Source organism: Mastigoproctus giganteus, chromosome 5, assembly GCF_048544385.1.
Source record: "Mastigoproctus giganteus isolate SK-2022 chromosome 5, ASM4854438v1, whole genome shotgun sequence".
Taxonomy (NCBI): domain Eukaryota; kingdom Metazoa; phylum Arthropoda; class Arachnida; order Uropygi; family Thelyphonidae; genus Mastigoproctus; species Mastigoproctus giganteus.
In genome coordinates this window covers 48,810,026-48,833,049 of record NC_143579.1, presented here as the reverse complement: position 1 = coordinate 48,833,049, position 23,024 = coordinate 48,810,026, and the positions used below count along the sequence as shown (strand labels likewise).

At 37.6% G+C, this 23,024-nt stretch overlaps 1 protein-coding gene across 1 annotated transcript; it reads right to left on the bottom strand.

Moving 5' to 3' along the window:
• Nucleotides 1-3,160: 3,160 nt before the first annotated feature.
• LOC150085377 (P-selectin-like) lies at nucleotides 3,161-22,351 on the bottom strand. Its single transcript, XM_090374546.1, has 16 exons — nucleotides 22,247-22,351; nucleotides 16,598-16,621; nucleotides 9,913-10,083; nucleotides 9,543-9,746; nucleotides 8,767-8,946; nucleotides 8,497-8,676; nucleotides 8,233-8,412; nucleotides 7,954-8,133; nucleotides 7,594-7,773; nucleotides 7,305-7,454; nucleotides 6,573-6,752; nucleotides 6,255-6,434; nucleotides 4,347-4,535; nucleotides 3,905-4,084; nucleotides 3,585-3,776; nucleotides 3,161-3,424 (listed from the first exon to the last, which is right to left on the bottom strand). Exons 1-16 carry the CDS (start codon nucleotides 22,341-22,343, stop codon nucleotides 3,171-3,173), a joined length of 2,721 nt encoding a protein of 906 aa, XP_090230672.1. The 5' UTR covers nucleotides 22,344-22,351; the 3' UTR covers nucleotides 3,161-3,170.
• Between the last annotated feature and the right edge of the window lie 673 nt (nucleotides 22,352-23,024).

Sequence of the window (23,024 nt, the reverse complement as noted above, 5' to 3'; positions counted from 1 at the left end):
TTTGGCATAAAGGTCTTCTAAATAAGCTTCCATCTTATGGTTTGCCAACTGTTTTTTTGTAATTGAGTATTCAGTTTTCTCCATGACCGCTCACTGCAGTGATGAGAGATGGCTCTGTCTTCTAACTTCTCCAGTAATGCATGTGTTCCCCAAGGTTCAGTTCTTTCTTCCACTCTTTTCCTCATGTATATTAATCACCTTCTTCCATTGACCGGAAATACTATCCATAGTTTTGCTGATAATAGCATATTGCTTTCCACGCTCGTTTGAGAAACCTTGCCCTGCAGAAACAGCTTTAATTTCTCGAATATCAACTACCAATTGCTTAAATTCTGATCTCAAGGTAATTCTTCAATGGGGCAAAGATAACTTAATTCATTTCAATCCTTCTAAAACTCAGTCTTGTCTCATATCTGGCAAAAAGGATTCTTCTGCTCCTATACTTATCTTTGGTGACACTCCGATTTCTAGGCAAGTTGATATATCTCTATTGGGGATCACCCTGACTTCTAATCTCTCTTGGCATAAGTACATTACAAATATTGCTTCCTCTGCATCTAAAAAACTGGGTTTCCTTTTTCACTCTCAGCGTTACGTTTCTTCCAAACAGCTGTTCACTCTGTACAAATCGCAAATCTGTCCTACCATGGAATATTGTTCCCACATCTTGGGCAGCGCCATATAACCTCTGTCATGCTTTTAAACTCCATCTAAAGAGGGCAGTTAGGTTAATTAAGAACTCGCCTAACAGAGTCTGCCCACTCTCTGTCTCATAGATGTTCTCTTTCTGATGCATGCTTTTCTACAGATACTTCCATGAACACTGTTCTTCTGAATTGGCTTCTATAATTCCAGCTCTCTCTTGCCAAACCAGTCCGAAAACGTGCTGCAACCGGTCAACATCCTTTTATTGCCCAACTTCAAACTCATAGACCCAACTCTTCAGCTTCCGTTTTGTAGAACAATCTACAGAAATTCAAGTCTAATGTCCACAAGTATCTTCTTTCACCTTCTCAACCTTCAACTCATGCACAGTACAAAGTACCACAGGTTCTAATACCCCTGTGCTTGGGATTTCATAAAAAAATAACCTATTCTGTAAATTATTAATATTTTTATGTATCCTGTTCTCATAATTTTTGACCACCCATGTTAAGCTCTATCTTTGAATTGGTGAAACTAATAATATCTTAAAATAATTTATAGTATTTTTACATAATATTAAAATTATATTAAGCTTTTTCTTTATCAAATAGATTTAAAAAAAATGAAAATAAATAATGGTACCTTTATTTTTAATACACAAGAGTGTACTCAAATTCCAGCTATTAATACCTTGGTTTAAATTAATAGATATGCCTTCGGAGGGCGATAATCACTCGGTAGATGGTAGAAAATTCGTACGTCTTCCGTAGTCCCTTGACCGATCCTGTCGTATTCAAACAACCCCTTTTGAGCAGATGAGAATCACCTTAGAAGACCTCGGACACCACATTCCACGTAGACGCCTCGGTACACGACCAGCTGGTCTAATTAAATCGGTGAATTCATTTCCGCATTTTGTTCCCTCCCAACCACCTTCCCCCCTTGTTCATTAGATGTCCCGTTCGACCCGCGGTGTAGACAGCCCAATCAGCCTGCGGACGATTTGTTCTCCCTAATGGTCTTCGATCTACGCTATTAGCGTGATGCCGAATGTGGCAAGTCACCAAGTTGGCGAGATTAACATACGTCCTGGTGGCAATCTCCAGCCATTTGCTCCTTGCAAGAACACACTGTCAGACAGAAAGGATGCTTAATTAAAACTAATGATGACAGAATGGATGCTTTCGAAAGCTGTTAATGACTAGTTCGAACCCGTGTTCTGAATGAACTGATGAAATAGCAAACTATACATTGGACATATTTATATACAGTATTAAGTTGTGATCTGGATTTGATCTTAATAACAGCAAATCAAGTCCACGAAAGAGACCTAAAGCAAAATCAACTCCATAGTTTTTAAATTAAACAACTATTATAATTATGATTTATTAATCGCTTAAGTAAAGCAGCATAGAGAATGCCATAAACAGTATCATGGCATGTGACGTAGTTTAAACTTAGTAACACGTCATGATATGGATATGACGTGTTGAAACCTACATAATTTGATGGAACCTACTTATGCTTTATTGATGTAATGTGACGTCTTATTACGTAGTTGAAACCTATAATACGTCATATCCGTCCTGATATTATTAAGTACAAAATGTTATTTGACTTTATAAGGTGTATTGTATTTACATTTGGTGCTTGTTAAAAATTAAATGTAATTTCTTGTAAAAGGAAAATTTTATTTACTATAACTTATATATTCATTTTAAATATTTTTTTATGAAATGAATTTATAGTTCGAAGTTGTGTTAGAAATCCTATTCAATAGGTGATGTGTGCAGATCGATTTTGTTTATAATATTATTTAGATTTATTAATATTGCAAATTATCAATAATTATAGATTTTTTTGAATAAGAGAAAATTCATTGATCAGATTCAGGTCCAGAGACTTGTTCGGTCAATCAGTTAAGTAATGTTGAAGAGCATTCGCGTCCTTGAGAATGAATTCAGGGTCGACTTTAACTATTTCATTGAAATACCCGTTCTGACTTTTGATCTTATTGCCATATCCTTGAAATTAATCCTCAAGAAGTTTAAGGCTCTGGCTACCTCAGCTTCAGGACTGTCCTGCCATTTACTGCTGAGACTATTCCACACATCAGCATTACATAAGAAACGAAACATAACCAGATGCCCTCTATCCTTAGCTTAGAAATAAAAAGTTCTGTTTTATTTAAACATTTTATAACCACTAATTTGCATATCCAAATCCCTTATGGGTGAAACTTGAGGTCCCATAAGGTTCTTCCTTAGGCCCATTTTTGCATCATCCATAAATGGTCGTACATTTAAAATTAATAGTAAAAAATCCGCTCTGTTTATATAATACTTGATGTTGATTAAACTTATAAAAACGAAAGGAGATCAATTGCAGATTGTCACGGTTTCTGATTATTTTATTAAATACATAACGAAGGAGATCACCAAGAATTCTGAAGCCAAGGATGTTCATTTTGAAATTCACTATCAGTCTGTGTCCAGTCAAAGACTGTTACTATAGAAACAGAATCATCAACCCAGAAGTAAAGTCCAAACAGGAACTATGCGGTAATAAGTCTGATATGTTGTTGTTGTTGTGGTCTTTTTCCTTAAACAATTTGGAGATACTCCTGTCCATAATCCTGCTCGATTGCATGTCCTCACCTGCGATCCTGATAGAGCATAGCCATTGTTACAGACAGTCACACATTTGCCTCCTACCCTGGTGTTGCACTCAGTGAGTCTGCCATTCTGGGGTGGATTCAGATAAGGACATTCAGTAGAGTCTACAAGAGAAAATATGTGGAAATTAATCCATACGAAAAAAAAATATTTTTTAAAAAATTTGTTCTCAGATTCATTCATAGATGGAGCAACTCGACTGACGTTATGTTACTAGCAATTTCGGGTTATATAGATAGTAAGAAGCATTCCTTCTTCACTCACACACGCATCTTGGTGCTGCAGAAGACCATCTTCCAGTTTCTTCACAAATTAAAGTTCTGTCTCCCACTAATTCGTAGTCCCCCGAGCAGCTGAATACACAGATGCCACCTATGCGTCCAGGTGAACAAATTCCACGGATCACACCGTGATCTGGAGGGGTCAGAGACGGACAGGTAGAAGAGGAGGGAGATCCTAAAACGACAAGCGAGAAAGACAATGATATCGAAGATAGCTTATTGCGTGTTTAAATGAATCCATAAGAAAGTCCCATAGAACATTAGAAAGTCTCTTCTGTTTTTTGTACCATCTGATTTACTAACCTTGACAGAAAGGAGGGCTTCCAGACCATGACCCATCTTGCTGACACAATATCGAACTTGAACCAATTAATGTATAGCCAGGAAGACACATAAAATTGCACCTGTTCCCAATGGCCCCAGGATTACAGCTACCAGATGTTAAACTGTTGGTAGGATTGATGATCGATGGGCATCCACCGCCTGGAACAGAACAAAGTGAGTCAGGAATGAACAAAGTAAAAGTAAGTTATGATTTCAATTACAAGGTACAATTTCAGAGAGTAGTAAGTATATCTGCATTGGCTATCGAAGTTTAATTATATTCATTCTCAACTTGCGTCTCTCTTAGAAGAAAGCCACCCACACCAATCCTTCTCATAAGCAACCCTATTTCAGCATGACTTCATCCACATCGTAAGGAACACTGTTGTATGTAAAATAGAAATTAGAAGAAGAAACTTACTTTGACATTGTGGAAGCTGTCCACTCCACTGTCCATTATTTGTGCACAACAGGCTGGGTGATCCGACCAGTCTGTATCCTTGGGAACAGGTGATGTTGCATCGGTTTCCGGGCACTCCGGGGGAACATTGACCAGATTGGACCCCATTTGGTGGAGCTATCAAAGCAGGACAAGTGGCAACAGAAATACCTAAAAGAAATTTTTACTTATATAGCCCTTACCGGTTGGCATATTTAAAATTCAGATGGTAATATTTTAAAATGAAGTGTCCTTAAAAGTTTTTAACGTAATTTGAAGGACAGATTCTTAAAATATTAAAGAATTTGGTAGTTTTAAAAGGAAGTTAAAATTTTAACCTATTTTAAAAGACAGATCCTTAATTTTTTTTAAAAAATTATTAAAGAATTTGATAATATTTAAAATGAAAATTTTTAAAAGGAAATGTACTTTAATATTTTAACGATCTGCCTTTTAAAATATGAAAAATTTAAGAATTTGGTATTATTTAAAAATATTTTAAAAGGAAGTGTCCTTAAATTTTTAATGTGTGGATCCTTAATTTTTAAAAAATACATTAAAATATTAAAAATTAAAGAAGTTGATAGTATTAAAGGAAGTGTTTCGAAAGTATTTTAAAAGGGTGTCCTTACACTGACTACTTATAAACACTTAAGAAAACATTTGCAAATTAGACGATAATTAACAAGAATTTAACACTTAAAGCAAGCTACGAATACTGAACACTCAAAGAAAAGTAACAAACATCGAACATTAAAAATGCTTTACATACATTTAACATTTAAACACTCCACATAACAAAATTTACGAACATTGAACACTTAAAATACTTTACAAACATTGTACACTGAAAGTAATTTGACAATTGTGTACACTTAAAGGACAAGTTGTCTTAAGTGTCAATTAAATTCAACTTAACATTTATTGAACACTTAAAATAGCCTTTTAAACATAAATGCATCCATTAAGCTGTTAATTGTAAGTTTTATATAGGAATTCATGTAATAAAATAACAAATTATTATGCACTTTTTTGAAAAGGAAGTTTTATTTTAACAGAAACATAAATAAATAAAACAGCAATATTTTATCACCAGTTTGGTAAACAGTGTTTGCTTTCCAAACACTTAATAAAAACAAACATTTCATCTTTCCTTCATTACTGAATTTGTGCTAATTTTCCTACATCTTTGCGTATAAATCATCTTGTACTAATGATTAATCATTTATGTTTTAAATCCCCCTGAACATTTATAATTCTAAATACAGAAATTTGACGTATGTCAGATTTTAATACACATTTTTATAGTGATGGAATAAGGTGTGAGAGTGCTGCCATCTGTTGGGTAATATTGGAAATATTCTTTGAACTCAGCCTGTTATAAAAGAGTACTGGAGAGACAGGGCAAAATAATATTTTGAGAGAAGAAGAATACACCGGATTGTGTTATAGAAATTATAAAATTGACACTTAAAGAAAAATAAATAAACCACAAACATTAAACACTTAAAATAGATTTAAAACCACTGATTACTGAACATTTATTACCTTTAAACACTTATAATAGATTCACAAACTTTAAAGTGCTTTAAAATTTAGACATATACAAACATTTATAAATACTCACACAGAACAGCAAATGAACATCAGCCACAGATTTAATGTGTATTGGACAAATACAAAACATTCAAAACAGATTTACAAACACAACAGTCAAAACATATTTACAAATACTGAACAATTAAAGAAAATTATACGAGCAATACGATGAACATTTTAAAACTGTTTTTATTGTTAAGATCACTGCAGGGTGTTACTTTAAATGTATAAAGGTAATTAGATACTGCACGATTGTGAGCAGTAGACAAAAAGAGCAAATCAAAACATTACCTTCACATCTCGGTGATGTCCCTGACCACAAACCACTTTGTTGGCAAGTAATCACCGAAGATCCGATCAGCTGGTATCCTTGACTGCAGGTCACGTGACACTCCTGACCGTACATTGCACCGGCACAATACCCTGCCATAATGGTCCCCTCTGTGATTCTCATACTTGGACACATAAGTCCTAAAATAAATCGATATCGGGAACACAAGAAAAGAAAGTTAGATTGCATAGAAGTATAATCTAACCCATTAATTAAAGTTTAACTTTTAGCCGCTTTTGAGACAGTTTATTATTAATGTAATAATTTTATGCACTTACTACTGCAGCTCGGAAGGGATCCAGACCACGTGCCATTCTCTCGACACGTGAGTGTTCTAGACCCTGTTAAGCGATATCCTTGATTACAAGAAGCGTGACAGGACTCTCCATACACCCCTGGATTACAAACTCCCGATACATTTCCTCCTTCGGATATTTGGACCGCAGAACATGTGACTCCTTGAAATATATAAAAATACAATAATTATTAAAATTTGATTCATTAGATATGTTAACCTTATTCTGCAGTCATACAGAAAAATATTACTAGCGCATACCACTGCCTTGAAATTATATTAATTACTTTATTAAAATTTTAATGAAGTTATTGATAAATAATTCGTCTATTAAACATTTATATCCCACAATTAAACATTTCAGTTTTGTTTATCGTCAGTAGATGGCAGCACAATACAAAAGCTGTATGACGTTTGCTAATATCACTTCGGAATTTTTAAATTACTTTTCTGATTTTTTTAAACCTTATAATAATTAAATTAAACATTGATAAAATTTAAATTATTAAGTTTGGTTTATATTTATAATTAATTCCACTGGTGTGTTCGTTTCCAGTATTGTAAACTTATTTCAGTCCACTGAAACCTAATTTCAACCAGTCAGTGTTGCCATCTAGCGAGTATCTAAACCCCTACAAATATTATAAAATAAAAGATACATTTTTTTACAGTAATATGAACCTTTACATAGCCTAAACAAGGATATTTTACTCACTAATACAACCTGGAGCTGCTGCAGACCAAGTACCAGTTTCCAAACATTGGATAGTGGCTGCTCCTTGGAGTCTGTAGCCGGGATTGCATACGAGCGTACAAGTCTGTCCAAAATAACCAGGAGTACATGAACCAACTTGCTTTCCACCAGCTGGCGATTGAATAGAAGCGCATAAAATTCCTGTGGAAAACGATGATGTTCTGTACTTAAGGGATACACAAAAATTACAAACAAGAATATTTCTCCATATAAATACTGTATGACATTTATATTTATACTTAGTTCTTACTTTGACATGTAGGTGGCGCTGGATACCATAATCCATTTTGTGTGCAGTTAACGGTGGGACTTCCAATCAGTTTGAACCCACTGTTACAGCTGAGTGTACACGAGCTGCCAAAGACGCCTGGAGAGCAGGAACCAGAGAGGACACCACCTTCCGGAGCAGCTAAGTTAGCGCACATATTCCCTTGAAGGTAATAAAATAAAGATTTATAAGAAATCTAATTTGTATGTGGTTATATCACGTGCTGATTTAAAATAGGTGAACCCACTAGTATAAAATAATAACGATAGATGGCAGCACTTATGTGGATTTTTGTTTACTGAAAATCATAGTTTGAGGGTCGTAGTTGGTAGAGTTACTTACTGACACATTTTGGAATGGGAGAAGACCAATTTCCATTCTCTAAACATATCAGATCTTGGTTCTGACTCGGAGAGAAACCATCTCCACAGATAACACGACAAGTTGACTTATAGGTGCCAGGACTACAATCCCCTTCCAAACGACCACCAGGAGGCGTGCTAATACTTGGACATTTAATTCCTGAATTGTTAAAATAGAAGTTTCAATGGAATTATTCTAATTACTTAAGATCTGAAATAACAAACTGTACAGAAAAATCTAAGGATCAGCATCACGTACGTTGGCAACTGGGACGAGATGAAGACCACACCCCATTCTCTTGACAGATTAGCTGTGATGGACCAGTGATAAGATAGCCCTTTTTGCAATATATCTGGCAACCTTTTCCATACAATCCTGGTCGACACTGGCCGCTTAAACCGCCACCTCGTGGAGTAGTGATGTTAACACACGTAATACCTACGAAAATATTTTTTAAAATAAATAAAAAAGGAACGCTTTGTTTAAAATTTTTAAATGGGTTCACGTTAAATAAATACTTACTCTGACATACAGGTGGCGCTGCAGTCCACATTCCGTTTTCTTGACAAGTGACTCTACCCGATCCAATCAGGCGATATCCATCTATACAACTTATGACACACGTTTCTCCATATCTGCGTGAAATGCATTCGTCACTGACAACGGACCCATCCGGGAGATTTATGCTTGGGCAAGTGATGCCTGGAGAGACAGATTATATAAATTAATCTCTCTTCGTGCTAGCAAATTATACACTTAAATTGACCAATACAATCACTTTCTCTTACTCACTTTCACAGACCGGCAACTCCCCAATCCATCCATTGGTCCCTGTACACGTCAGTACCGAACTCCCTCTTAGACGATAACCCTCTTCGCACGAAAACTGGCATACCTTCACTCCGTGATTCAGGGTGCACGTGCTGGCGATAGACCCGTCAGAAATGGAGACTATATCACTACATATGGCACCTACAAATTAAATACAATTTAATAATCAGAGGCTCTATTTTGAAGATAAACAGGAAGTTTGGGTGTGACGCATTTCCGGTTGTAAGATAGCCATTTGTATTTGTTCTTTAAGTCCCAAAAATAAAAAGGAAAACTTACCCAGTAGTAACCTGTCATATTACACCGAATATTCTAATTCGAGTCGTCTCAGTCACCATTTTAAGAGTTTCGCCATTTCTGAACACCAGATGGCAGCACAACACGAGCTACTTTTGTCAGGTCTGCCTCGCAACAAATATTTTAATTATTCCTTATTTGCACGATTTAATTATTCCTAATTTTTTCGAAACATGGTAAATGACATTTGGTTGTCACAGGAAATTTCTCCTGATGAAAAGACTTCGGATTTCCTTCCAACAAAGCACTTTTTTATACATATACACCCAAACCATTTCGTATACTAAAGATTATTGATATAAAACCAATTCGTTAAAATTAGAGTTTGTATTTAATTTGAAGAGGAGCACAAATTCAGTACTGAAAGAAAATGATCGAAGTACAGTTAGGGGGCGAGGAAAATGGCGGTTAAACTGCTATTTTCCATTCCAATTACTTACGTTGACATTGGGGTAGCTGACCTGTCCAGCGACCATCCGCAAGACACGTGACTTGTGAGGAGCCGACAAGAACGTATCCACTGGCGCAATAAAACCTGCAGGAGTCGCCGGGATAGCCTGGACTGCAAGCACCATCTGTCCTTCCATTGAGGGGTGCGGGAAGAGATGGACACGAACTCTGACAGTTATTACACGTGGAAAGTTCTGCATAAAAAAAAAAACAGAACGGGGCTTCAGAGTATAATTATGTTAGAGTTTTTATTTTCAATGGTTAGATTTAAGGTCAAATTATAAAATAACCTTTGGCCTTTCATTTAGAAATTCGAAAGTTTCTTTACGAAGTGAACAGAACTCCGAAAAGTAAACTTACCGCAATAAACGGGTGTTCCGCTCCATGTCCCGTCCTCCAGACAGGTTCGGACGCTACTTCCTCGTAACACATAAGGTGCACGGCAGCCAAAGCTACATTGCTCCCCTACAAACCTCCTACATGGTCCAGTAATTTTTCCGTTATTGGGTTGACGTAGTTTTTGGCATCTCACTAAGATAAATAATAAAGGAAAAAACTGACAATCCCGTATACGATACTTTAAAATGAAAAGAAAGAAAGAATAAAATAGTTCATATTTAGCATATAAAAGTAACAATTTCAAATACCATATTAAAAGGAGAATTTTTCCCTCCAACGTAGAATATGCATTCTGTTAGGCCACTCCTACAAGTCTCCCTGCCAAGCATTTTAGACCCGTGTTTACTGAAGCTGCTTGAGAAAACAGTACTGATAACACTTGTGTTCTCTGTGGGCTCTTTCTGACATTCCTTCTTCAGATCACTCCGTGGCTCAGTGAGCCGGTTTTAGGCATAGATAGCAAGATTTTTCCTCTAGCAAAACGGGCAAATCAACCAGAGAACACACGCAATTTATAGTCATAATACATATATGGGTATATGTAAGAGATTACGGGTGGCCCTAATATAATAATTTACATTTTGAATCACTTCTTCAGAAGAGAACCATCAAAATGTCAATAGGAAAGCGCACGTATATATTATAGGCAAATACAAGCAGGCGTGCCACAAGGGGTTATCCTGTCTGGAATTCTTTTCACAGCTATAGTGGCGGACAAAAACTTTCATCACTTGTGAATTTTGCACATAATGTGTTTTGCGCTGCATTGTGGGTTGCAGAAATGTTCCAAATGCATTTGTTACATGGGATATATATTTCTGTGAATGAAATCCAATAAAAAGACTACCTAATTACCATAAATATCTTAAAGGGTAAAATGCGTAATTAATGGAAATATGAGAAATCATGCAAATGGCAATCATGACAACCAAACATACATTTTATTACATTTACGTGTACAAACGTAATAGTATTATGTACTGTAAATCAGCAAAATAAGGCCTAAATATTTTGTTGTGCCTCCTCGAGCTGCAATTACAGCCTTGCAACGATCTGGCATAGAGTTAATCAACTTCTGGATATACGGTTGCTCAATTTCGTGGTACCACACCCTTAAAATGGCCTCCTGCAGCTCAATCTTACTTGTTGGCTTCTTCTGAACAATTTTAGACGACATTACGTACCAGCAATTTTCAATAGGGTTCAAATCTAGATTGTTTCCGGGCCAGTCCAACACTGTAATGCCAACATTTCTGAGGTATGACTGCACCTTAAGGGAGAAAAACGAGGGAAAACATTGGTGTAAATATGTTTTAAGCCTTCTGCGACAAGAAGACAAACTCATCATTAAATCTAAATAGCATAAAACTTACCAATTTTTTTTTATTAATTATTAAAATCAGTTTATTTCCCAAGAAACCTTGGGTCACCCCGGGACGGCTCTGTGCCAGAAGGGTGTGAATATTTACAGACTAAGGTGCGAGGAACACAATGTACAATAAACAAGAGTACATGCATGCTCGACCCGAGACTTTTACAGGATTAAATATACAAAATATATGATTGCATGAAGACAAAGTCTTTATCATATACAAATAGGCATGTTTAAAAAAAAAACATACAGTCAGTCATGTCCAGGAGCAGGTGAGTATCATAGATGTATTATCTGGTAGCAGTTCTTGAGGATTACAGAACCTATCAGGGTGGATCCTAAATTTATTGAAGATCCGAAGACAATTGGCTGGAAACATGTTCCTCAGGGAATCAATGCTTGACAGCGTAAGACGTAGAGGGAGACAGGAGTCGGGGTGCTCCCCTCTTGCCCTCCTAGGGCCAGAGATTAATGTGGATACCGATGGAGCATCAATTCGCCTCGTTATAAGCCGTGCAAGTGTGCGAACATTTTTTGTCATGATGATATGTCTCCAGGAAGTGGTGCCCACATTTGCTTGTAGGATAGATCTGGAGATAGTTGTGGTGGTAGGCTAGATAGATCTGTAGGATAGATCTGGAGATAGTTGTGGTGGATGAACAGGGTGGTAGGCCACAGGGGTGGCCTACCACCCTGTTCATCCTAAGTACTAAGCAACCAGTACTCTAAACTGAGATACTTCTGAAGGTATGAGGCAGGGGCAGATGACCAAATTTCTGAAGCATAGAGAGGAATCGGCGTAATACACCTCAGGATGTGCCGCACAAGCAGCGCTGGTTGATGCACAGCCCAAAGAGCCCTGTACGTCTTCTGCCTCATCCTGACAAAGTGAGGCTGAAATGTGAGCCCAACATCCCAGGTGAGGCCAAGATCAGTATGAGAGGTCACCTTTTACACCGGTTCCCCACTAACAAAGATTTGGATATCATTTTTGACTTTCTTCTTGGTTATCGTCAGTTGTGCTGATTTGGAAGGGCTCAGATGCAGCCCAATTGTGGCAAGATAACTTTCCAAGCTCAATATCTGCCTAGAAGCTTGTTGGTTGATATGAATCTGATGATTATGATCTTAGCTCACGCAGAACTTCAGATCGTCGGCATAAGAGACAAAGTTCGGATTCTGAGCAAGGAAAGGCTCCAAAACTGCTGCAAACAGGATAGCTGACAGTACGCTTCCTTGCGGGATGCCTCTTGAGACGTCAATAGTTACTTGAAAGTCATTTGTGGGTCACAGACAGGTGTCTAGGAAGTAAAAGAGACTTCAAAATTCGAAGTAAGGTATCTGCCAGGCCGAAGTAGTGTTTCAGAATGGTAAAAAGAGCTGGGAGGTGTATTATGTCATAAGCCGATTTTATGTCGAGGAATATGATATCAATCTGTGATTTGTTGTTAAGGGTGCGCTGAATTCTGAAGAGAGTATCAAGAAGATTGGTAGTTGTCGATCTCCTTTGTAGAACGGTATGCAGGTACTCGGGCCTGTGTGCAAAGCAATGCTGGGCAATTGTTGGCTGAATTACTTTTTCAAAAATTTTGAGTAAAGAGCAACTGATGGAGATTGGTCGCAGGTCTTTAGGAGTTTTCGGTTTCTTGATCTTTGGAATGGGCTTAACATGGTAAGTTTTCCAAATTGAAGGAACTACTCCAGATTGCAGGATTTGTCTGAAAAGGTGAAGGAGAAGGTCGACTATATATGGGCTGCAAATTTTGATAATAAAGAATGGGAAACCATCCGGACCTACAGTGGCTTTGTTGGGTAGTTTATTGATGATATCAATTAGGGTCTCTCTAGTTATTTCTATTTCAGAAAAGTGTGCCCTGGGTAACCAGTCCTCCTGCGAGAGAGAGGAATCAGAGTCAGGAAAATCTGCCTGCAGTAAGCTGAACTGTGCCCATTCCTGGACAAGCTTTTGGTCAATGGCTAGATGATGATGATGCGAATGGATCCTTCTACCCGTGTGGCAAGGTGCTAAGTCCTGTTGGGAAATGCAGTTTTGGACGTCTGTGTGGTGATCCCTAATAACGGGTTTCAGGCACTCCTCCAAGATAGCAGTGTAGGTTTCTGCATTCACCGTTCCGTTAATAAACTTAATTCGCCCCAACCCTTTGCTTGTTATGCATCCCCAGACCATCTGACCGACGGAGAACTTTACAGTCGATGTTATACAGTCAGGATGGTATGCCTCTGATTTCGTAGGTTTACTGTTTAGGGTAGAGTTATGGGGCTCGGCCGCAGACACAACAATTAAACCATCGAACGCCGCAGAATACTGGCTATCTGGAAGCGTCATCTCCCACCACAACTTCACACACCGATGGCCAAAGCACTTTAACCAGATTCGCAGCCTTAATGAACGAAAGAAGACAGACTAATCTTCACCATCAAAATGATCGCTGGAAGAATCTCCCAACGTGTGAGATCCGCCAGCACACAAGCTTCTTGCTCTTACTTCGAGGCTACATTTTAAAGATCAGTTCCTCCCTTATCAGAAGCTCCATCTAGCTCATTCCCGGTACGCGACCTGTGCAAAATCGTTGATGACAAAAAGTATAGACGGCTCATCCTTGATCTGCACGTGTGTTGCACAACCATCAACTGATGTGAGGTCGCCCCTGCTCGGGAAGAATTTCAGGGAACTTGAATTCAAGAAAACTACCCTTTGTTGACTCGTTGCCCTTCTCTGTACTCGTTCCAATGCCTTTAGACAATGGAATAATCACCTCCTTATCCCTGCTAGCAAAATTCCTGTATATCACTGACAAAACCTCGTGTGCTGACCTGGCAGCCTGTTTGAACTCGCAAAGAACTTCATATCTGACTGTACAATTGCCCCCATGACCTTTTCATTTTCTACTACCCTGAGCGTAGTACCACTACGCTCAGGGTAGTAGAAAATGTATGCAGGTACTCGTAGGTACGTACAAAGTTGGTACGTTAATCTTGGATTACTGCTACCATATGCAGTACTTTGCATTTGTCAATGTTAAACTTCAACTGCCATTTCTCAGCCCATCTGCTGGAACCCTGATAAATGGGGTACAGTTCTGTTCTCTAGTAAGTCCCGTTTTTAGCTTACAGATTCTAGATGTTACTTTATTTGGAGACAACGAAATTGCGGTACCATCCCTCGAACATCAGAGAAAAGGATACTTACGATCGACGAGGCGCTCTCGTGTGGGGCGGAATGATGATCAACGGCGGCACCCCTCCATGTTTTTGATAAGTGTACCGTAACTGCGCAGAGGTACCGAGAACAGATTCTCGAATCCTACATGCGACGTTTTAGGGGTGTGGTGGGCCCAGATTTTCTTTTCATGCACGACAATGCTACTGCACATTGAGTTCAAGTGGTGGAGGAATATCTTGAAATGAAGATATCCAACGACTGCAGTGACTAGCGCGATCATCAGACTTAAATCCGATCGAAGGTGTGTAAGGACGCCCTTGGCCGTCTCGTTGCGCACTAAAGTCAACTCCTCGGTCACTTGGTGAGCTAAGGTTTGCGCTGGTGGAAGAATGAGATTTATTGCTGCAGAATCTTATAGACAGTCTTCTTACAGAGCATGGTTCACCGCTGTCATTCTTGTTTAGCGGTTGGAGGGAATCATACGCTGTACTGGTGTCATATGGCCATATATTCAGCATCTGCACGAGTTACACCAAGTTTTCTATGTGTGCTGTTAATTTTGTCGAGTAGTGTAGTATCCAATGAAATTGCTCCTTAACGAATCCATGCTGTGACTGAAGTATAGCTGCACTCCTGTCTAGATATTCCTGCATCACCCCATTGTTTTCCCCAGAACAGAAGGTCTATAATTACCCTTTGATCCCCCTTTGTGAATTGGGGAAACGTATGGATAAACTTAAGTTCTGCAGTCTTTACTGAGTTCTATCAAAGGATGTGACAAATGAGCGTATCAAACGATCATGATTAATTAATAAAGTAAAAAAATAAAAGGAGAAAAGTAAAAATCTAAACGTGTAAGGAAATTATATGAACAAAACACCTGAAAAGAAATTTTTAAAAAAATAAGGAAAAGAAATGATAAAAAAATAGAGAACAAATAGCTAAAAATAGAAAAAAAAAATGCCCGCACGCGTATAATGTCCCATTGAACTACGCCTTTCTGGTCACGTCTGTATTTTAAAAGCATCCCACAATTCCATCACTCAGGGCAAAACCACGCGAGTCAACACATCACAATTCTCCATTCGCACGCACTCACCTTCCTCCCCCACACGTACTCCGACTAAATGCGGCACACGACGTACAGGTGAATAAACATCCTGATGGCGGTCACATTATCATCGTCAATGCATCCAACTGCCCGGCGAACAAAGAGGGTCGGAGCACACAATGAACTGTGGCGTGGGAGTGATTTATCAAGGCAATGGGCAGATTTCCTCAGCTCTAAAACCCACTTGGCGAGAAACGCGTAAAACTGCATGAATAGGGGGATGCATGCAACTAGCTCCAACTAGGACACGTCAACGAGCGTTTGTTTGATTTCCCCTTTGCTTATTTATGTCCTTACGTCATGTAGGAGACACTTAAAAGTGACAGAGATCTTGTCTTTGGAGGTGGAATGTCACATTCGGACAAATTTCCTGGAAGAATTATTTGTTTTCGTAAGTAGAACAAACACATCCCACCCTTTCTAACGTGCATATTTATCTTTAATGAGGTTTGGAATCACGCAGCTTCGCAATTATGACTATAAAATCCACGATACACGCATAAATGTATAATATGTACAGGGTGTGCCAAAAAAAAATCGGCTATGGAAAAACTTTGGGTTGCAGAAGATTTAAAATCCATTAAAATAGGTGAAGATCACAAAAGGAAACTCGATGGAATTTTCTATCAATTTATAAAAATTGACTTAAGACGTCATTTCTTATCATTTAAAATTATATAAATCTTGCAAAATGTTGGACAGATGATGGCCAATAGAATTGCTAAATACATGTGCACATGATCTTTCAAACTATGATTTTTTTTAAAAAAATAGACAGATTCATTATTTAAGTAATAATAAACATTTTAATCTTAATGAGAAACCATTGATAATTTTGCAATGAAAGAGTATTTTTAGATAAAAAGTGTTGCCATAGTAACAGTAGTGTTGCTATAGTGACAGTTGCCATAGTACATGCAGAAAGTTAAGTCTTGTATAATGATAAAGATGATTTATATTTATTAAGAATAGGACTTACCTTTAGCTGAGACTTGGTTTAGAACTGTGGAGGAAAATTAAGACATATTAGAAAAAAATCATAAATTTTGTATACTAACAGTGCAAAAGTATGGGATACTATATGACAGTATATAGAAAACTCCTACTATTTTTGTCTACTATTAATATTTTTAAGAACTGTACACATTAGTTCTTAAAAATATTAATGGCAAACAAGAAATGCTGTTATATAATTCTTAAAAACATTATTATTATTGTGTATGTCAATATATCCAGTGTAATTATTCGAGTACTAATATCGGATCTCTATAGAAACAAAAAAATCTTTCTCTCTCTTATTAAATAAGTGTATCTTTAAATATTGTTTTGTCAGAAATTTTGTGGTTCTTATACAAAGATTCTTCCTTATATGTGGATCCTAATACACATATTATACATCCTTATACACAGATCCGAACACAGAGGGCGTGCATCCTTATACACGGATCCTAATAGAGATTATGTATCCTTATACGCGGATCGTTTATGGAACCATTAATTCCATATATTAAGTTACTAATTTGCATCATTAATACCTATTAGAAAAAACTCTTTAAAATACAGAAACCTGAGGATTAAGAAGTGGTAGGTTTTAAAATGTTTCGGTTTTAGAGAGGTACACCGAAATGGTTGAGCATTTTTGGAGAAGCACATTTCAATACAAACAACTCAACTTACATCTGTAAACATTTATAACGACTATTCTGTCCTTTCATTTGTTTTTTTTTTTCAAGATTTAAACTTGGATAATATTTAATTAATTCTAGTAGTAGAACAAATTTTCCTTTGTAATGAGTTGCCCTGGTATTGCACTACTTTTAACAGATAGCTTTACCACCCGCTTTCTGACTAGGGACCAATTAGGCCTGAAACAGCTCTCACAGCCTGTTTCAGGACTAAGTGCTATCTTTTAGACAAATGGACAATTAACCATTTGGCGAGGCCTGTTTGAAAGTAGTGTAGTGCAATACCAGGGAAACTCGTTGCAAAAGCAAGTTTCTTCTGAGGTCAGAATTAAAACCATTGTATTTATGCGACCTGCAGATAATTCGCAAAGGCGTGCACTACCGGCTCGCAAAGAGACTCCCTACTACCATCCTGGATTTCACTACAAACCCATTTCACTATCAAAGAAGAAAAAAAGCGCCTTGCAGTCTACCTTCTTAACGCCTGGCAAAACAGATGGAATACCACCCCCAAAGGTTCCATCACTAAAAAATTCTTACCTGAAATAGCCCAGATCTACCCTAAAGCTCCAGCATGGTACAGCCCAGGGTTATATACCACTTTCCTGATTACAGGCCATGGATCCATAAATCACAAACTTGCCTCTATGAACATCGTGGATGACCCTCACTGTCTTTGTGGCGAAAACGAAGACTGGGATCACCTATTCTATGTTTGCCCGCTCTACGAGGACCTGCGAACGTTACTCAAATCAAAAATACATGCCTTGCCTCGAGGAAATGAACATCTTCTGATGAATGAGGAAGACCAGTACCACGCTTTCTCTGCCTTCGCCCATGATCTCTTCACCAGAAGAAGATCACTGGTACAACGTCCTGGAACTGATGCACATTGATCAACACCCTTTCTCATATAGTGAACATCTTCACCTAGATTGTGACCACTTCTAGCTACTGAACTTGACACTCAGGTCGCTTGCATTGTTTCATCCGTGTCTCTCTTGATACGTGATTGTCTTCCCACCCTCTCGAGGGCCCTCTTCTTCCACTTCCGCTTAGGTGGGAGAATTCCCACTCAACCTGCGGAGGATGCCTTCCCTTACATCCTCCGTCGCTCTGTCTACACCTCTTTTCCTTTACCCTCTCCGGTACATCCTGTACCTTTTTTTTTTTTACTTGGTCTCTTTCCAGGAAGCTCAGGTGACCTGGAGGAGACTAGCCAGAGAATTATGGGCAGCCTGGCTACCTCCTAGTGGTGTGTGCGGGCAACGTGGGGTCCCATCAAGGGCCCTGCGGCCAAAAGCCAGGATACCCAACAGAACCCAGCACAATACTTCATTTACAACACAAAAAATTTTTCTGGCTTTCACAGTGATACTGTTTGTCTCCACAGAGTTCATATGGCGCAGATGCGGGAAACCACCGGAGGCGCCTTTCCCCCAATACCACATGAATATCCCTGTATTTATGCGTATCCTGCTGGCTGTAAAACAGATTAAAAGGACAAGATAATCATGCAAATATCATCCTTTTTTCGTGCATTCTTAAAGACAAATGCGATCGTTTATACATTTGTCTTCTTAATATTTAATTATTAATCTTATAATATAACATTTAACTGATATCTATTTCCTGTTCTCTGAGGTTTCAAGTGATAGTTGAATGAGCTTATTTTTTTTAACTTCTTCATCTTAGATCTCTCACCCTTCTCTCTCTTTTTCCGAACTCCACCTCGAACTCGCAACTCTCCATGTCCTCAACTCTTCTCCGCCTCAGTACCTCTTTTTTTTTCTTCTTCCTCTTGCTTCCACGATTTCGGAACTCGAACTCGCAACTCACTCTCTTCTAAAACCTATTTTCCTCAGAAGTTTTGGACTCCTCCTTCAGGACTCTCAACTAATACTTAACTTAATTTCTCACTCTTTTCTATTTGCTAAAAAAAAACCACAACCGACTCCCTCGTGAACGAACCAAACCCTCCCTTGTTTATTTCACACCCTCCTGCAATACAACTCTTTGATTTCAGTAAACGGCACCCATTACCTAAAATCCACCACACTGGCTCTATTTTCTTGACACAAACGCCAGACTGTCCTGAAATACATCCAGATGCGGCTTAGATCAAAGGGTTCCTTAATTACCTGTATCTCGCGGTCCCATTGTTTCTGGCTTTAATGATACTCATTTGCAAAACATTTTTCCGATCATGCTTAATTATAAAGCATGCTACATTGTGAAGTCGGTGTTCAAAAGAAAATTATTTCTCTCTAATACATAATTGCTTTATAAAAAAAAAGTTTAGTATTTAATTTAATTAAAATTCTTTTAATTTATTAATATACTTTTTATTTTATCAAATATTGCTTAGCATCACATGACATTACAATTTTTTGGCACTATTTTAAAAATGTTGTCGCAACTTTTTGCCCTCACAACGAGTTGCTCTGATATTGCACTATTTTTAAACAAATGGCATTGCCAATTTTACTGATTTAAGCAGAAAGAAAACATTGTATGGTACAAATAGATCAAGATTAAGATTATTCTAATAAATTTAAATATGTAGATTATTATTAAAATCACTCTTTAAAATCACACTTGAGGGTGCCGTTATAGGAGATTTAAATTTACCACTTCTTGTTGGAAATCGTTAACTAGCAACTCGAAGTGGAGAGTAAAATTCTGAATCAACATGATGACTGTTTTGTATCGACAGGAGGAAGGAATATTCTTGATCGGGCCATCATCGATGACCCCAATAACGTTTTGTACATTTTGTATCCTTCGTTGTTCTCAGCTCTTGAAAACTTGCAAATTACAACCAGGACTAGTTGTAATTTGCAAGGGCAGTTCGTGCTAAGTTACGAAGTTTACTGGATAAGATACAGCACTCAAAAAAAGAGAAATTAAAAGTTATAATATAGCTAAAGGTACATGGCCTTGCAGAAATTATCTTGCCCTTTAATCTATTTTTGCGCACAGCAGTATTTAAACTTCATCGATAATGCAGCGGTCTTACTTCTCGCTGCTGCAGAACAAACTTTGCACTTTTAATCAGTTGCTAAAGGTATTGCACTACTTTCAGATAGATGGTCTTGCGAAGAGGTTTTGGTCATCTGTTCGAAATCTTTATAACTATATTATAGCTCTGATGTGTATATCGTATGGCAGTTGACAACCAACATGTTTACAATTGTTTTTTTTTTTTCTGCGTGTTACCGATAAAGACCACCCACCAACTGATGAGGGACCAGTCACTCCTGAAAGAGGCTGTCATAGCAGTCTCATCTTTTAAACAAATGACAAATTAGTCTTTTCGTGAAGCCGCCTGTTTTAAAATAGTACAATAGCAAGTAAATTCGTTGCAAAGAATTTCTTTGGCATTATTTCTTGCGTTGATACTAGGAGAATGCCCTTTTTAGGCTCGTTTTTTGTAGAATAGTGCAAGGAAGCCACTTAACACTCATCCCCAGTGCAAATACAATCGAGGAAATTAGGACTGTCTTGACAAGTCTCGATCAGTTTCTTTGTTGCTTCTGCTCATCCGTAAGGCTGTGCAAAATCTGTGACATATTTTGCACAGACCTTCCTTTTTCCTAAATCTTCATGAAAAATTTGACGCTCAAACTCTGTATGGTAAAATTTTCTGTACTAAGTAATAGCCATATAGTGCAAGGAAGCCACAAGCTTTTGCTGCACTGGCAAAAAAAAAAATACCAATTAGATGAGAAAATATAAATCGAGTCGACCTTTGAATTTATTCAAACTGTCAGCTTCAACTACCTGCGAGGGCAACTTGTTCCAACAATCAACGACTTGCTAGCTAAAAGAAAACTTCCGACAATCTAATCTAAACCTCAACCACCTGAAATTTGAATTTATGTACCCTACTTCTGGAATTCTTTATAACAGTGAGACTTCCACCTTCATTCATTTTACTAATCCCTCTCAGAGCCGTATAAATCTCAATCAGGTCACCTCTGAGGTGCCTGTCGGCGATACGTTGGCACTTCTCCAATCCAAAGGAATCTCCCCTGAGTCCAAAGATGTCCTCATAATTAACCTCAATGGTTCAATACATTTCCTTGCGCTCTCCTTCAGAACTGTAGGATATATGCCACCAACTCCAGGATATCAAAAGTCTTTCTAATAAGCAATCATCTGCAATTATGACATCCCTAATTTCATATGACCCAGCCAATTCATCCGCAATATCAACTGGGTTATCTAAGAATTTTCCACACCCAGTGCACAAGGGTCCGATCTGATTAGCTTTCTTCTTTGTTGTATTCACATGCATGAAGAATTCCTTGTGTCCCCATTCTTTGCTCTCTTAGCCATTGCTTTCTCATACGCAGTCATATGGACATATTACGTAGAACTTTTCAGGTGAAAACAAAGATGTCATTGCTGCACTGCATGAGTACAGCTTTGAAATCTTGAATCTTCTCCCATATGTTTCAGATCTAGCACTATCGGACTTTCACATATTTCCAAATTTGAATAAAGCACCTCGATGGCATCCATTTTTCTGTCAACAGTGACGCCATTGCTGCAATGTATGCATTCCTAGAGGCTCAAGAGAAAGCTTTCTTGGCAGCTGGAATCAACGCAATGCAGCATCGATGGAAAAAAGTGTATTGACTCCATATGTTACCAGGCTGGTCAAATAAATCCCTCATAGTCAGACCCCTCATATTTCTAAGTTAGAAAAGTGCTGTCAGATCAAATTATTGGTAAAAATTCAGTTTACGTATTGTTAAAAATATTTATCTATGCAAGACTATATGATTGGAAATTCTTCCTGGTTGGTTAATTCTGTTTTGAAGATTCGTTTCATTTTTAAAGGTTCATTAAAAAATGCAAACATAAACAGTAGACAAGTTCAAAATCAAACTAAAGGCAGGTATTATCACATATCATCTAAAATATCATCTACTTACCACCAGCGATAATAAAAATTCCGAAGATTTTAAAGGTAACTTGCGCACCTTCACCCATCCTTCTTTCTCTGTAAAATCGAACGGTTGGACTGAACATCAAACAGCCTGTGTTTATTTGCCAGTAATATTCTTATATAGCTAACTGTATGGTGGGTAGTTTAACAAAAAAAACCAGTAGGTACATTATTTAGTGACAGCTGTTCACACATCAATGATGCCCTCCCTGTCCGGCCCCCTTCGTGTTATTACCTGCTGCCCTGGTTTGGATTTCTCATATGTGGTGCAATGCAGTTAGTTTTAATCTTTTCAAAGGTCTCTTTTAAATGATGTTTATCCATTGTCGAGTTTCACACGAATGGATGGATGCATCCGGTTTGACCATAAGGAATTCTAAAATATGCTTTTTTATTGCAAATGAGTGTGGGTGGGTGGGTACTATCTTTGGGGATTTTCCCTTTTTAGCATTTCAATGAAAGTGCTTTTTTTTTGTTTAATTTAATTTTATTTTTTGATGGTGATCAGTACTTCGCCTCCTCATTAATTGGGAATGTCGATTTTGCTTTGTAATTACTGATTTTATTATTATATTTGAGAAATATATCGGTAATCTAATTAAAAATTTAAACTTAATTAATTAAATGTCTATTAAAAGTATGCGTATTAATTAGAAAACAGAATATTGATTTGCATTTTCAATAAGAACTTTAAACAGTTTCGCTTGTTATGAGCTTTCTATTTAAGCTTTTTTTTTTTAATTTTATTTTGATCCCCATAAAGT

Excerpts from the sequence above, each read along its gene's own strand:
- LOC150085377 (XM_090374546.1), bottom strand. The coding sequence starts at position 22,343 with ATGTTCAGTCCAACCGTTCGATTTTACAGAGAAAGAAGGATGGGTGAA. Across the intron at positions 16,622-22,246 it reads AATTTTTATTATCGCTGGTG|TTCTAAACCAAGTCTCAGCT; the intron begins GTAAGTAGATGA and ends TTTCCTCCACAG. Across the intron at positions 7,774-7,953 it reads TCCCATTCCAAAATGTGTCA|GGAATATGTGCGCTAACTTA; the intron begins GTAAGTAACTCT and ends ATTACCTTCAAG.